At 43.6% G+C, this 15,265-nt stretch overlaps 6 protein-coding genes and 1 long non-coding RNA gene across 7 annotated transcripts; 3 read left to right on the top strand and 4 right to left on the bottom strand.

The window, feature by feature from the left end:
* Window positions 1-330: 330 nt before the first annotated feature.
* LOC6530184 (neuropeptide-like protein 31) lies at window positions 331-1,208 on the top strand. Its single transcript, XM_002091086.4, has 3 exons — window positions 331-589; window positions 649-708; window positions 778-1,208. Exons 1-3 carry the CDS (start codon window positions 581-583, stop codon window positions 979-981), a joined length of 273 nt encoding a protein of 90 aa, XP_002091122.1. The 5' UTR covers window positions 331-580; the 3' UTR covers window positions 982-1,208.
* A 503-nt stretch (window positions 1,209-1,711) lies between these two features.
* Window positions 1,712-2,604, bottom strand: LOC6530183 (histidine-rich glycoprotein). Its single transcript, XM_002091085.3, has 2 exons — window positions 2,399-2,604; window positions 1,712-2,261 (listed from the first exon to the last, which is right to left on the bottom strand). Exons 1-2 carry the CDS (start codon window positions 2,408-2,410, stop codon window positions 1,872-1,874), a joined length of 402 nt encoding a protein of 133 aa, XP_002091121.1. The 5' UTR covers window positions 2,411-2,604; the 3' UTR covers window positions 1,712-1,871.
* A 785-nt stretch (window positions 2,605-3,389) lies between these two features.
* LOC6530179 (ornithine decarboxylase antizyme) lies at window positions 3,390-8,000 on the bottom strand. Its single transcript, XM_002091083.3, is given in 4 exon segments — window positions 3,390-4,701; window positions 4,760-4,811; window positions 4,813-4,969; window positions 7,671-8,000. Coding segments are annotated over 4 exon segments (804 nt in total). The 5' UTR covers window positions 7,736-8,000; the 3' UTR covers window positions 3,390-4,171.
* LOC6530182 (small nuclear ribonucleoprotein Sm D3) lies at window positions 5,352-6,778 on the top strand. Its single transcript, XM_002091084.4, has 2 exons — window positions 5,352-5,972; window positions 6,499-6,778. The coding sequence occupies exons 1-2, from the start codon at window positions 5,654-5,656 to the stop codon at window positions 6,633-6,635; spliced, it is 456 nt and encodes a 151-aa protein (XP_002091120.1). The 5' UTR covers window positions 5,352-5,653; the 3' UTR covers window positions 6,636-6,778.
* LOC120321248 lies at window positions 6,381-7,664 on the bottom strand. The gene is made up of 2 exons (XR_005560847.2): window positions 7,299-7,664; window positions 6,381-6,807 (listed from the first exon to the last, which is right to left on the bottom strand). It is a non-coding gene; the product is annotated as an uncharacterized LOC120321248 (long non-coding RNA).
* Window positions 8,001-11,340: 3,340 nt separating the features above from the next.
* On the top strand, window positions 11,341-14,089 carry LOC6530178 (T-complex protein 1 subunit epsilon). Its single transcript, XM_002091082.4, has 3 exons — window positions 11,341-11,562; window positions 12,286-13,267; window positions 13,342-14,089. Exons 1-3 carry the CDS (start codon window positions 11,455-11,457, stop codon window positions 13,878-13,880), a joined length of 1,629 nt encoding a protein of 542 aa, XP_002091118.1. The 5' UTR covers window positions 11,341-11,454; the 3' UTR covers window positions 13,881-14,089.
* On the bottom strand, window positions 13,963-15,121 carry LOC6530177 (endonuclease G, mitochondrial). Its single transcript, XM_039373414.2, has one exon. The coding sequence runs from the start codon at window positions 15,028-15,030 to the stop codon at window positions 14,098-14,100; it is 933 nt and encodes a 310-aa protein (XP_039229348.1). The 5' UTR covers window positions 15,031-15,121; the 3' UTR covers window positions 13,963-14,097.
* Window positions 15,122-15,265: the final 144 nt, after the last annotated feature.

Here is a 15,265-nt window from a genome sequence, read left to right as displayed (position 1 = left end):
ACATCTGTGAAAACTCAAAAGCTTACGCCCTTTAATTATTTTGTATAAACAATATCAAGAATTAGCACGTTTGATTCAGGCTAAATCCTTGTAATTAAATCAAATGAATCAGCTTGTCAACGAATGTGTTAATAGTAATAATTAGGAACTTTTTTGTGTAGTGCGTCAATATTATTGTTGATTACTGGTAAAAATGAGAACATACAATATACTTTGGCTGACAAAGAAGGTAATTTTCCTTCGACCATTGGCTAGTGCTTACTGTATCTAAGAAGTTCATTTAAACGAATTAGAAAATCCCATCGAGTCATCAGCCTGGCCTTGCGATATGGGACACCTCATTGCGCATCGGGTAACGACATCCCCAGACTCCAGAATGTTTGTCCAATCAATGATCATGTGCGAAATCGATCTCCGGGACGTTTGGGCCACTATAAATATTTTCGGTGGGTCGATGGGGATCACAGTTTACGGACAACAACGCTTCTGGCCAGAACACGATCGGGAAAAGTTGCTAATTTGAGAGAAAAATATTAAATCTAGAGTGCATCCCCGTGAAATTTCGCAAACAAGATCAATAATGGCAAAGGTATTGCTTACAAAGCAAGTTGTTCTATCATAATAACTAAATGTTGTGAAAATTTGCAGTTATTTTCCATCCTTCTGTGCTTGGTTATCATCGGATCCATCAGTGCAGGTCCTATAGAGGTAGGTCGCATATCATATTTATAAGTTCTGAGTTTCACAACCAAGCTATGTAATTCAATCGCTTACTAGGAGAAGAAACCTGCAGAGGAGGCTGATCTCTCCACTGCGGACTCCATTGGCTACGGATACTATGCAGCTCCTTCGCCCATTTATTACGGTGGATATGGAGGGGGCTACAAATACGGCGGATATTCCGGGTATGGGGGCTACGGCGGATTTCGCTCCTATGGAGGCGGCTTCTATCGTCCCAGGATTTACCCAGTTTGGGGCTAAATGACGCCTCATTACGATGCCAAACTTACAATCGTTCCTTAACCCAGAAAATCCTATGTAATCGCACCAGTGACCAAAGAAACCATACAAGCCCCTTAAAATTGTAACCCTTTCACTGTCTTGCAACCACGACGATGACGTCAGTGGAGTTTTTGACCCCAGACCGCAATTAAGACCGGCTTTATTGCAATAAAAAACAAAACACTTTGTGTACGACTACGCTCGCATGTGCGGTTTATTATTTTCAAATTTCAATTGTCCGAAACCGGATTTTTGGCACTTGGTCGGCGTTTCCGAAGAAATTGAGGCGGCCAACGTAACATGCGCGCACATCCACCAAAATTCCGAGTTGGCCAAGCCGAGTAATTAACCATCTGACCCTTTACATGGACCTATCTTTAACGATCCACTTGGGCAATTTTCGGGCCATAAACGGGGTCACAAGAAAGCTGGGCTATACACTGGATATCAGCCAGCAGTTTGAGGTTTATTTATATATAGGATTATCTCTTTGTAAAGATTCAAAGAAATTATACTATAGATAAAAGTAAGGGCCATAAGCTGTTTTCAACTCATAAACAAGGAAGGACTATTAAAAAGAGCAACTTTTGTGAAAAATTCTCAAAAACTCTACCTATATTTCAAGTTTAAGTACATACATTTAAATCTTTTAAATGATATTTTGATTCGAGTTCATGTATCCATTTCCTAGATTGAAAGTTTGAGCTGCTTGTGGATCAATATCATTTATAAAATGTGAGTTTATTTGGTCATGGCTTATGTCACAGTAAATGTTTATATATTTAAATAGATTGGGTTTACTGTCTCTAACATGCAAAAGTACGAATGGTTTTAAATAGAATAAATCTCAGCCACATCCTTGGACTATCCTAGTGGCGGCGCGATCCTGTGTGCCGCTTGTGATGCTGCTTGCTGCCCTTCGAGTGGGATCGGGATTTTCGGGAGTGGTTGTCCTGCTGCGGACGGCGCTCCTTCTGGTGGTGACTCTTCTTGTGACCCGGCTCCTTGTGGCTCTGCCTAACCTTCCTCTGGGAGTGGTGGGATTGTCCATGGGCTAGGTGCTCCTTTGTGTGGGAGCCGCCCTTATGCAGCTCCTTGCCATGTTTCAGGTTATCGTGAGCCGAATGCTCCAACTCCTGAAGCTTCGGGTGGTGTTGCGACAACTGGCGCTTGTGGTTCAGATGGTGGTTCCTCTCATTGTCCTCCAATGGCTGCATGGCCACGGCCACGGCCACCAAGATAGTGGCAAAAACGATAATCTGCATGGGCCAACATCCGGGGTAATCAAACCGAATCGAAAGGGATTGATATTGATAGTAAATTAAATTGAAGCACTGTCATATCTGAAGCGGCGATTAGATAAGGTCCGCCCCTTGGAACCTGGCACCACACTCACCGACTTTAACATGATAACTCCGGGATATTCACTTCCGTGGACTTGCTCAGCTTTCGATCGTGTAAACTCAGCGACGCTCCAGTCTCGACTGTTTTTCGGAGCCTCTTCCGCCGCCGTTTATATCGTTATCTCCTCATTCGTGTGCCCCTAGCCATCATATCACATAGATGGGTATATATTCGGTTCGCTTTCGAGTGCGGCAAGTTTTATCGCCCATTAAGGGGGCAGACGCACAGTGGAGTGAACAGCTGTTGGATGATTTCCAAGACGAGATTAGCTGGGATAGCACTTGGGCCTTGCAGTTTCCTTAAGCTTTTCACTATGTTGAGGTACACTTACCAACTTAAAAGTACCATTCATCGGTTTCATCAAATCAGACGTAAATGTTGTATCACTGACCCTATTCTTGCGATAAGACTCGCAACTTGTTTTTTTCAGGTTTGAGTGTTTGAGTTAGTATATATGCATTAGATAATATAAGACCATCACCTTGTTAAACTTCTTTTTAAATGTAGCTCTGCTTTGAAGCCAAATGTGCAATAATTACTTTTAAGGCTTAATGTGAGCAATACACTTCGATTTTAAAACTGGCTCTCCTTTTCAGAGCCCAACAATCAATAGCTGATGTATTGTAATTGATATTGGCGATGACGTCAAGTTTCTCGCCTTTGTATTAATTCAGAATCCCCCATTTTTCCGATAACTACCTATCAAGCAACGTGTTCAAAGACAGACTGTGCACCCTTAATTGTTATCTCTCACAATCATATTGAATCACTTCTTAAACAGTAGAACTCAAAACACTTCAACTGCGAAGAAATCGGACATCCCTGCTATCTGCAAAAGGAAGGTAAGGAAACCTGAGCTATAAATTTAATCAGAAGTCTCGACCATATTCCACTCAAGATACTTTCAAAAAACAATAATAATGCGCACTAAACGTGGGCGTCATAAACGAAACATTTTAATAATCAGGCCGACAGTACAATAATTTTGTTAAGTCATGTGTTTTATTATTGGAATCAAAAAATTATACATACAAAGTGGAATAAATAAAAGAGCTGCTTTCGTTTGCTTGCTTGGTGTGGAATCTATTGATTAATAAGTTTATTAATATTGGATATACAGTGTATATGGCTTTTTTGCTGGTCTATGTAATTAGCTTCTATGCATATGCGTTTTCCCTTTCTATCCTCCACATCTTCTACTTTGCAATTCTCGTCGCTCTGGGCGTACAAAAAGTGAATAAAAATATATATAATATTTTAAAGTGCGAACAAATTGGGATTACAATACATCATATATAAGCTTAAATATAAGATACGGAAAAACATGAAAAATATTTATGGTGATAAGACCGAAAATGAAAACATAAATACAAAATATTGATTCACAAATAAACTTAGGATTAATACATTTTTTTTGACATTTTTTAGTTTTCTACTTTTTTTTACATTTTCGTTCGATTTTTTCTATATAGTTTAATATAGTAATTTGCGATCAGGCTCTTAACGTGGCTGGCCATAATTGAAAGTCTACCAAAACTGAAGCCGTTTCGAAGACAAATTCCAAACGATTTTCGACTACAAAAACGCGAAGATTCAAAAAGGGTTGATTTACTTTTCACTGAACACATTGGGGTCAATATGTCATTGGATCTACGGTAAGCTAATAAAAGTTATTGGCGGAAACTACACCAAAATATTGGATTTCTGCTGATATTAGTTCTTCTTAGTCGTTTATGTTGCGAAAATCGTCCCCTTTGCCAACGAACTACTCCTCGATGCTATAGAGGAAGTAGTGGTTCTCGTTGTCGTTAATGGCAGTCGGAGGTGCCTGCGGTGCCTTCCTAGACAGTGGCTCGAAGCCCATGAACAGGAATGCCTCGATGAGGCGAGCCCGCTCCGGCTGATCCTTGGGCATGACCATAACGATGCCGTCCACCTCCAGTTTTTCCTCGGCGAACTCCAAAAGCGAGATGAAGGTCTGCTTGGAGCCAGCCGGAGGAAGCTCCTTCGGCAGAGCGACATACAACAAGTTGTTGACTGGGTTCAAAATCGTGTTCCAATTGGTGTACTGGTCCTCGGTCACATGCAGCTTGATGGTGATCTGCACCGGCTGGTCGTGCTGCAAGATCTGGCGCAGCACTTCCTGGCAGTCATCTTCCGAGCACAGCGAGTGGATGTCGGGCTGCGACTCCAAGTCGGAGCAATCCGACTGGGAGGACGACAACGACGACGCCCGGGAGCTGGCCTGGTACAGGCTGCCGCCAGCCGAGTCGACCGAAGACTTACGGCTGAAGCCTAGGGGGAAATAACATGTCTTAGAATGATAGTCTTTTCATGGATAGTTCGTACTCACCCGCTAAGAGCGATGCCCTATCGTGATCTGTTCTGTGGTGGACCGGGACATCAGGACCACCACAGAGGCCCTACGCCGAGAGAGATGCGGTAGGACTCCGAGGACATGGTCGTGGCGCAAGACGAAGTCGAGATGGTGCGGAGTTTGCCATCGGCAATTCCGCTGTCATTAAATTCTCTTCTAACGAAGCCACTACTAAACACTGGGTCGCTGTGGAAAGGGCAATTGGTTATTTAGTTAGAAACCCATATCGAACGGGATGGGATGTGGCTGATCGATTTTGTAGCGCCCCTCAAACTGATTGAAAGTTAATATATTATCCAATAATAATTAACATATAACGAATACTCGCATATCGGAATAAAGATTATTTTCCATTAAACCAAACCTAGGACTATTTAGAAAAGACTAAATATACATTTAATTTGAAGAATTGGATGGATTTTTGAATCGCGAAATCTTCCCAAACAGTTACCACAACATAATGCTGAGTAAAACTCAATTGGTGGGTGAACGTCGCAAAAGCTGCTAACAAACTGATGGCCACGAAGGCAGAACAAAAGGCTTATCAGCCATTAAATTATTTCCCCTTTATGACGTTACCAAATTGCAGTTGTTTATTTTAAAGCGATTAGATACGCGCGCGTCCCATCGAAAACCCGATAAGCTGTGTCCGATAGTCACGCAGCGAATGCAGCCCTGCGCTCACGCGTTAATTTCACCACAAGATGGCCGCCGGCAGCTGTCAAAGCGGCAGCACACACACAGACAGACACTCGGCGTAAACGTTTGCGCAAAGAAAAGCGGAGAAGTATTTTAGCAGTTTGGAGAAAAAACAGTGAAAAATCTATAGTAAACTAACAAAAACAGACAATAACATAGAACCAATCAAACATGTCGATCGGAGTTCCCATTAAAGTACTGCACGAGGCCGAGGGCCACATAATTACTTGCGAAACGATCACCGGCGAGGTGTACCGCGGCAAACTAATCGAGGCGGAGGACAACATGAATTGCCAGATGACCCAGATCACGGTGACCTACCGCGACGGACGCACCGCCAACCTGGAGAACGTCTACATCCGCGGCTCCAAGATCCGATTCCTCATACTGCCCGACATGCTGAAAAATGCCCCGATGTTCAAGAAGCAGACGGGCAAGGGACTTGGTGGGACGGCGGGACGGGGCAAGGCGGCCATTCTGCGCGCACAGGGTGAGTCGGGCACTTTGGCCCACACACACAAACAACATACACACAATCTGCACGACTGTCTTCAAAAACACAAAAATATTTTGTGTTTTACACGCACTTCCAGTAAAGCTCAAAGAAAATTACTTTTATTTAAAGTTTCACATAATTTAAGTAAAACATTTCTATCCCAATTTTTAAAACCACATATATTACATTTTTTCTAGCAGTGAACAAAGTAGAAAATTAGTCGTTTTTTTTTAAACCAATATATTTTGAAACGTGTGCTACCAAAAATATAATAGTGCAGGTTTTAGTTTTTTAAAACTGAGTTGGTAGTTCTCGTTAAAACTAATCGTTTTATTTGGCTTTTAAAGTTTAAAGTTTTAGAAGCAACTTTTAGGTAGTGTTAAGTAAGAAACATTAAGGCAGTGAGTAGTGTAGACGTTTATTCTTAAAAAGTTTGAGCTAAAAAATGATATGAAGACAGCCTTGCAGTGTGTGTGATCCCTCAGCCAACTACGAATATTAATACCGAAATCCCCTACAGCTCGTGGCAGAGGAAGAGGAGGGCCTCCGGGCGGCGGAAGAGGCACTGGTGGACCGCCAGGAGCTCCGGGCGGCAGCGGCGGACGTGGAGCATGGCAGGGAGGACCCACCGGCGGTCGAGGACGCGGCGGCCTGTAGGAACTGCCTACCGAACAACGCATTTCTATTCTCTAAGTTGCGGGCACTATATTATTAGCGGGCGGGTCGAACTTCTCCAGATGTTTTGTAAAGTATTTATCAGGCAGAGAAGCCAAGAATACAAAGAAACTTGAATTTGAAAACGCAGACTGTTTGTTGTCTAAGTAATCACCTGAAAGGTGGAAAGGATTAGGCACCATAACCAGGGGACGCTCACAAGTTTGGCTTAAAATTAAGCACACCAGTTCGATCTATAATCTAATCGTCGCCTTTCGAATATTATACAAAGAGAGCAATTCCATGACAGTATTACAATTGGTATTAACTTGACTGTCGACGGATAGCTCTCTTCATTTCACTATTCGTGGGGGATCTGAAAGCGGAAAGCTGAAGTGCTAGCGCCTCAGGACAGACAGGACAAGAGGTTAGGCCAGACAAGCTGGGTTTAGTGGTTAGGTTAGTCAGCCTCATAGCGCATCGTCGAATATTATACAAAGAGAGCAATTCCATGACAGTGATATTAAATGAATTCTGGACTGTCGACGGACAGCTCTCTTTATTCACTTATTCGCATATGGATTCGATTCGATTCGACTCGACTTGTTCTAGGTGTTAATCAGACATTCAATGAGGACGGCACAAGAATACAGAATATAAAAATACCTATACTATAAACGCCTCCTATATATCGTGTCGTATGTACATTTGTGTATTGTTTGCCGGCAGACTTCGTGCGAAATATGCCAGGCATTTTGTTGTTCTGCTGTTTGCTGTGTTGGTGTTTTCCTTTCTGCCAAGCCAATTAAATCAACAAACTGCGCACTTGGCAAAGCACTGTGAACTGAGCGAAATAGAGGCCTGAATGGGAACAGTGACCACCAGATGGATGCATGTACATACACATGTACGTACACAGTTCAATGCTTAATGGATGCAATTTATGGGGGCAGAGTAATAATTCCCCGAATCGATGGCACGTGCAAGCCAATTGAAAATGCTTTCGCAATTAATAAAAAAGGGGCTCTGCTGACGTACCACAAGAGGTTTCGGCTATGTCCCCGGCTATCTGGCTGCGCCACCACATCGCTTGACGTCGTCATTGCCAAGTTAAATATTTAGTCTCCGGTTGAGATTTATCACAGCTGCAGTCTACTATCTGTCTCCTGGTATGTGCTCCTTATCTATCACAGGTTGCGTTGCTTCGGTCCTTCGGTGGGACTTGGAACTCACATCGAAAAGATGTGATGCGATTGGATCTGTATGTAGTGTGGCCTGGTTTCCGTGCCTCTCCTCCGCTGGGATATGGAGATTGCTCGCTGATCTGTGAGGTGCTGTGCTTTAGGCGTTTGTCTGGCGACTGACGACATCCAAACGGTGGCGGCATCATTTATCTGATTAAGTAGCAGCGACTAGGAGGCCCCCACGATATATAGCTGCATAGCCCAGTTCTATCCGAGAGATATACAAATATAACAGAGGGTACGTGTACCGTAGACCGGTCAGAAGATATGGGTCTGAATTGGGGCGAGGGGTGAGTCAGAGCCCAAGGTTAAATGGAGCCCCTGCTGCCCACAAAATAGTGGTGAACCGCTAAACAAATAAGGCGCAAATAACTATAAGCAAAAATGCCGGCAGACGTAGTATTTGCATTTACAGTCCCAATGGGCAAACAAAATAAACGGAGAGAGCCTCTGTCTATAAATATCCATAAAAATTAATATACAAAGTCTAAGAGAAATTCTTTTTTGCGTTATTTCAGTCAAAAAACCCACCACATTTTTTCGGCTGCACGTGTCTGCCGTTGTTTTCGTACAAATTTACCAAAACAAACGAAACGAACGGCTAATTAATATTGGCGATAGCTGCCATCAAAAAAAAGTCTATAGTTGGGCTTAATATAAGCAGGGGATAAAACAAGGTACAAACGTAACGAGCTATCTTTTATTCATTTATATGTATATGTATATATATATATGTATATAGGTATGTAAACGAACAGCTAAGGTCATCTCAATAACTACAAACGAATACTAATAAAAATCACCATTAACGGCAATAAACTGGAGGTTTATGTGTTTTTTGCAGCCTTACAAATAACCCTCTTTAGGAGATCAATAAACCAGGTAAAAAGCTTTATAAACAAAATTAGGTAATGTGGTATATTCACAGGGTTTTTCCATAGAATATTTATACAGATTTTGAACAAAAAAGCTCTTATGTTATAGCGTAGACAAATATAATAATATGAACGCATCTATTTATGTGCCCTAAACTGTATGAGCACATTTTTGCCAGAAAAACGTGTACCAGTACCGTTGCCATATTTTGGTGTAGTAACTTACGGCAATCGCTTATTCTTTGGCTAATCTTTCATTGTTGATCACGTGTCGTCGACGTGACAAAACGATAAGAAAGGAACTACCCTATATAATGGGAAATCAATATGTCTTGTAGAGGAAAACCATGTGTTAAGCTTTTAAACTGTCTCTGAAACTGCAATGCACCCCAGTTGAAGTAAAAAAGGCAAAGCAGATCTACATCTATGCATACATAGATCTACATATATACATACATAGATCTCCATCCAAGTTAGATCTAAATAGGTAAAGTAGGCAATAAGAGCACGTAATTGGTGCGCTTGTGTAATCAACATCAAAACTGGTCGTTCTTCTTGGACAAATATTGGGGGATCAGGTACAATCTTTCGACAGTGAAAAAACAATCGTAAAAAACGAAGTGTACTAAGCAAACAGTCAGGAGGATTGTTAGACAAAAGCAAGATGTCATAAAGCACACACGGGCACTAGAAATTGTTATATGGTATAACGAGAACAATAGGCGAGATAAGGGATAAGATCTTGTTAGGTTCCGTAAGATAAGATAAGAGCGAATGAGCGGTAGAAGCAGTGGAAGGGACCGAAGAAGCTGCTAGAAAAGCGCCGATGACCCAATATCGCTCTTCTACATACATATGTATGTACATATATGCAAGTCCATATATCCATCCTTTTTTCTCCTATCTCACTTGCCGCACAACAACAAGGCGAAACTGCAATGGCGAGTGGAATTTTCCCTTGCTTATAGCGATTACTCTTGTGTGCGTGCGTTTGTATTTGTTGTTGTATGACATAATGAAAGCCGACCAAGATGCAAGCCCACAAAAAAATGAAAAGCTTGAACAAAACTCTGGAAAATCGCATAAAACAAAAAAGGAACGGAAGAAATACCGGTTATTACCGCGTACCTCACCAATTGAATTGCATAAAGCGAATGTGCCAAATGCCATTTCCGATGGAAAAGGAACAGGTAAACAAAGAATAGAGAAAATACATACACACACACACAGATGTTATGGGTTCTCCAATTGGAAGGGGGTTCAAACTGTAAATAAATGAGGGGCCATGGTGTTGCCAGATGCGCAAACATGATGTGTCGCTTGCGCTAATTAATTAATAAACATGGCCTGCAAACAGAAGTATTAAGAAAGCATTTATGCAAGCAGATTATTGTTATATATTTCTGTTTACAATCAACAAAAGTACTTAAGTAGCGCAAAGCAAGTGGCAACGCTGCGTGGCGGCCATCTTGAACAGAAGGCAAAACAGTAAATAAATAAGGCATAATAAAGTAAAAAATTAAATTTCATAGTTCTCGGCTGAAATCAATTATTTACTTTACTTACGAAACGTGCCACCACACATATGTATGTACATACATGGCCACAATTTTCATTATTTATTTCCGTCGTGCTTATTGTTTTTGCCTCTGTGTGCGTCACAGATGACTTTACAGTAAAAAAAAACATACGGACCCACACAGCTGCACTTGGTTAGATGTGTGCGTATGTGCGTCTGCGTAAGTGAGAAAATCAACCAACACCGTTACCCGATTTGTTAGCAGGTTACACTTAAACTATTGCACTACAAACCATTACAACCAAGCCTACTTGCCACCAATTGGAATGGAAAGGGGTCGTGGACTCCCTAGCACTATTTTCATTTCTCTTTTTCTTTTTTTTTCATTCTTCGCACTACAAAATCGACTTTTCACTTTTTTTCCTCGTGTATGGCAACCAATTTGGATACCATTACTTACAGTTTATTATTCATATTGGATGGCATTTTCACACTTAATGGTTGCAACTTAACGCACTGAGAAGAAATCGAGTCGAACGAAATTTGACTTTTGTGGTAAAACTGGCTTTGATTGGGGTGCAAACCTCCCAGCAATTTGTGAACTGATGTACTCAAAAGTTAGTATAAAACTGAAGAAAATACCGCCGTGGCTTTCGTTTTATAGTTTATTCCCTGGCTTTTTTCCGGGCATCTTAGCCGGTGGAGTTTGGGCACACTAGCTGCAATAACAGAATGCAATCCATGTATGGAAACAACAAACTGTTACTCTTCATATTTTTATATGCACGCGAGAATATGATGCACAATTGTTCTGTGAAGATGTTATGAACTGAAATCATAAAACACGATCAACTATTGTTGTGTCAAAATTTTAATTTTGTCGTAATAAAAAATTCTTAACGATATGAAAAGCCAATTAGCTAAAATAACGTGTTAATTTAAGTTAGATATATAACCTAACTAAAACATCAATTATAAAAGAGAATACCCTACTTATTTACATACATAGAACCACAACAAATCTAAAAAGTATCGATATAACTCTGGTCTTTCTCCCATCCCTAGCCCCAACGCGCTTGGTCAAATTTAGGATCTGTCGTTCGTTCGTTCGTTGGAATAAAATAAACTCGGGAATTAAATCTTGGAAAATCGTGCGAATCCGTCATCCTTTCAACTAAAAAACCATGAGCGCCTTTCCCGGTACGTTCGCGTTCGACGAATATGGTCGGCCTTTCATCATCCTGCGCGACCAGGAGCGCCAAAAGCGCATCACAGGAACAGATGCCATAAAGGTAAATGAAACCGCAATTTACCAGCTCCTGGCGGTGGATTCCGTATCATGGACGATCTGATTGGGAGCAGATTCGCAGGCAAATGCCTTTTCTCCATTTTTTTTGCTCAATGAGTCTCAGGAGTGACGCATCGTCTGTGGAACATTCCAGATGTTCTAAAAAGCCGGTTTTTAATAGACTGTCTGCTGGTAATATTCAATAAAATGCTGAGCATATCCTTCTTAAATAGTGAGCTATTCCTTCAAGAAAGCTTTCATTCTTCAGTTGCACTGATAAACAATGCATTTGGGAAAACCAATTTGTCTGGCCGATTTTGAGGTTAAAACGCCGCCCAGATGTTTTTCTTTCATTACCGGCTGAGTCACGCGCACTGCAAAAACTTCGGATGTTTGGATGAAAAGCTACTGAAATGTCCAAAAAGACAAAAAAGACTTCCTTCAGCAGCTGCATATTCTACTGCTCTTGTATGAAACCTATTGTGTATAAATTTACACTAGACTTTATTCAGTTATTAGTATATTCTAGAACCCAACAAGAATATCATATAAGTCAAACTTGATTTAAACTTTAAATTAAAAAGGAAACGTAAACATTCACTTAGCGCAACTCTAAAGAAATAACTAAGTTCCATTTAAAAATACTTTCTACTATAGCCACATTGATAATAAGTATTTGTATTATGACCCCAAGTACTTGCTAATTGTCAATTTTTTTCTCCTGCAGACGCACATTATGGCCGCCCGCCAGATCGCCTCCACCCTGAAAACCTCGCTGGGTCCCAAGGGTCTGGACAAGATCATGGTCAGCCCCGACGGCGATGTGACTGTGACCAACGACGGTGCCACAATCATGAAGCTTATGGAGGTTGACCACGAGATCGCCAAGCTGATGGTGCAGCTGTCGCAGTCGCAGGACGACGAGATCGGCGATGGAACCACCGGCGTTGTTGTTCTGGCCGGAGCACTCTTGGAGCAGGCCGAGGGACTGATCGACAGGGGCATTCATCCCATTCGCATCGCCGATGGCTTTGAATTGGCCGCCCAGTGCGCCATCAAGCAGCTGGACGCGATCGCCCAACCCTTCCCCGTGGACCCGAAGAACAAGGAGCCACTGATCCAGATCGCGATGACCACGCTGGGCAGCAAGATCGTGAACAAGTGTCACCGTCAAATGGCCGAGATGGCTGTGGATGCCGTGCTGAATGTGGCCGACATCGAGAAGAAGGACGTGAACTTCGAGCTCATCAAGATCGAGACCAAGGTGGGCGGTCGCATGGAGGACTCGATGCTAGTTAAGGGTGTTATCGTAGACAAGACCCTCAGCCACTCGCAGATGCCCAAAGAGCTTAAGAACGTTAAGCTGGCCATCCTCACCTGCCCGTTTGAGCCCCCGAAGCCAAAGACCAAGCATAAGCTCGATGTTACCTCCGCGGAGGACTACAGGGCATTGCGAGAGTACGAGCAGGAGAAGTTCACCCAGATGGTCAAGCAGGTTAAGGACGCCGGCGCCACCCTTGCCATCTGCCAGTGGGGCTTCGATGACGAGGCCAACCACCTGTTGCTTCAACAGGAGCTACCCGCCGTGCGCTGGGTTGGCGGGCCGGAGATCGAACTGATTGCCATCGCTACCGGTGGACGCATCGTGCCGCGTTTCGAAGAGCTCACCCCTGAGAAACTTGGTGTTGCTGGACTCGTTCGCGAAATGGGTACGTTTTCGTTAATAGTCTAATTTAGTTCACATAACATACGAACCATTCCTAAATAACTTTTCTTCTTGCAGCATTCGGCACATCCAAGGACAAGATGCTGGTCATCGAGGAGTGCAAGAACTCCAAGGCTGTGACCATCTTCTTGCGAGGAGGTAACGCCATGATCATTGCGGAGGCTAAGCGATCGATTCACGATGCCATCTGCGTGGTGCGTTCGCTTGTGAAGGACTCGCGTATTGTTTACGGTGGAGGCGCTGCCGAGATAAGCTGCTCGTTGGCTGTAGCCAAGGAGGCCGACCAACTGTCCACCCTGGAGCAGTACGCCTTCCGCGCCTTCTCCGTGGCCCTGGAGAGCATTCCGTTGGCCCTGGCGGAGAACAGCGGCCTGCATCCCATCGAGACGCTGTCGGAGCTGAAGGCCAGTCAGGTGGCTGAGAAGAAGGCCAGCCTGGGTGTGGACTGCATGCTGTCTGGTGATTCGGACATGAAGAGCCACAACGTGGTGGAGTCGCTGCACTCGAAGAAGCAGCAGATTCTGCTCTCCACGCAGCTCGTCAAGATGATACTCAAGATCGACGACGTGCGCTCTAAGAACGAAGGCGGCATGTAACGACCGCCAAGCACCACACATCAGATCTAGTTTCAGATTCACACCCCCTCGCTTCGCTATCTCTGCACGAACAACACCCGCGTTAAGCCTCATCTCTATGTACATCTGTATTAATTGTTTAATTTTATTAATCCACAAGTTCTTTGGAAAAGAAGAAAATTACATTAAACAAGGGGCTATCCCTGTTCAAATACACTAAACGAAACTAAGACATCGACTAGACTTTCTTGCCATTGATGGTGGCCAGTTGCTTGCGATTAATCTGATCGAAGAAGAGCAACCCCGCCGAACGTTCCACGCTCTCTGGCGGCACCTGGAACACGCTGATGGGAGTGTCGTTACTGATCACCTGGTTGGGCATCACGTATGACTCCATGTGGAGTTTGTGGTCCGTGGATTCGCTCACAATAACCTTGTAGAAGTGGGTGGGAACAGCCACGGTGTTAGTGCCGATGACCTCGTACTTCACATACGTTTTTCCATCGTCCTCCTTGTGCGGTAGGTACAGTGGACCCGTGCAGACGTACACATTGGAGAAGGTCTTGGTCAGTCTGCGCACGTGTGCCTCGAGAGTGTTCCACGCATCTCGGTTGAAGCCCTGGCCCACCTGTGGCGCCATGTTCGACAGGTAGAAGGTTTCGTCGCAGTGCTTCTGGTGCAGTCGGTGATTTCCAGCGGCGGCCATGTGTCCGCGATCATAGCCTGATCGGCGGTAGTCCGTGTTTTGTGACCTAAAGAACGGGTGGATGCTCTCGTCCTGCTTGAAATCGCACTTCGACCTGTCCACGGCATCGTTCTTGGCTACTGACTCTGCCGTTAGGTGCTCGAACACCCAGTGGGGCACTCGGTTCCTCCGATCGTAGGAAAGCACGTAGTCCGAGTGGGAGCGCACGTGATCGAGTCCCGGGAAACCGTACTTCATGATCTGACCGATCCGCGACGGAGTTGCCGCTAGGCTTACATTGCTCTCTTGGGCGGGAATCAAACTGGCGGCCGAAACAGTTCCAAAAGTGGGCAGACCAGGCAGTCGCGGGAGGCCACTTGTGGAGCCATAGTGGCGTCGTTCGCGCTCAACGTGGGTACCCAGGTAAAAAGCGCCCAGGGCGGTGGCACCCAGGGCTAATACGCCACCCACTCGTGGACCATTCATTTTAGCGGTTTTATTTATAAATCTGCACAATACGAACAGATAACGACCGCTATTGCACAATTCAGGTACTTTAGTGTGACCAAACTTTTGAGAGGGCAAACGAAGTAGAGTGAACGACATAAGTATTTGTATGCTAAAATTTATGTTGGCGAATTAAGGTCTCTTGTAGTAAGTTAATAACGTTTAAATGTTCAATATATTTATAACAGCAAGGCAACTTCAGATATAGATGGAA

This window comes from Drosophila yakuba, chromosome 2R (assembly GCF_016746365.2).
Source record: "Drosophila yakuba strain Tai18E2 chromosome 2R, Prin_Dyak_Tai18E2_2.1, whole genome shotgun sequence".
NCBI lineage: Eukaryota > Metazoa > Arthropoda > Insecta > Diptera > Drosophilidae > Drosophila > Drosophila yakuba.
Note: the sequence above shows the minus strand (reverse complement) of the source record. Positions and strands in the feature narration are given on the sequence as shown.

Bases quoted from the DNA above. Each gene is read 5' to 3' on its own strand.
- LOC6530178 (XM_002091082.4), top strand. From the start codon at position 11,455: ATGAGCGCCTTTCCCGGTACGTTCGCGTTCGACGAATATGGTCGGCCT. The intron at 11,563-12,285 runs GTAAATGAAACC...TTTCTCCTGCAG, and splicing joins CAGGAACAGATGCCATAAAG to ACGCACATTATGGCCGCCCG. The intron at 13,268-13,341 runs GTACGTTTTCGT...TTCTTCTTGCAG, and splicing joins TGGACTCGTTCGCGAAATGG to CATTCGGCACATCCAAGGAC.
- LOC6530184 (XM_002091086.4), top strand. The intron at 709-777 runs GTAGGTCGCATA...ATCGCTTACTAG, and splicing joins TCAGTGCAGGTCCTATAGAG to GAGAAGAAACCTGCAGAGGA.
- LOC6530177 (XM_039373414.2), bottom strand. From the start codon at position 15,030: ATGAATGGTCCACGAGTGGGTGGCGTATTAGCCCTGGGTGCCACCGCC.
- LOC6530182 (XM_002091084.4), top strand. From the start codon at position 5,654: ATGTCGATCGGAGTTCCCATTAAAGTACTGCACGAGGCCGAGGGCCAC. The intron at 5,973-6,498 runs GTGAGTCGGGCA...AATCCCCTACAG, and splicing joins GGCCATTCTGCGCGCACAGG to CTCGTGGCAGAGGAAGAGGA.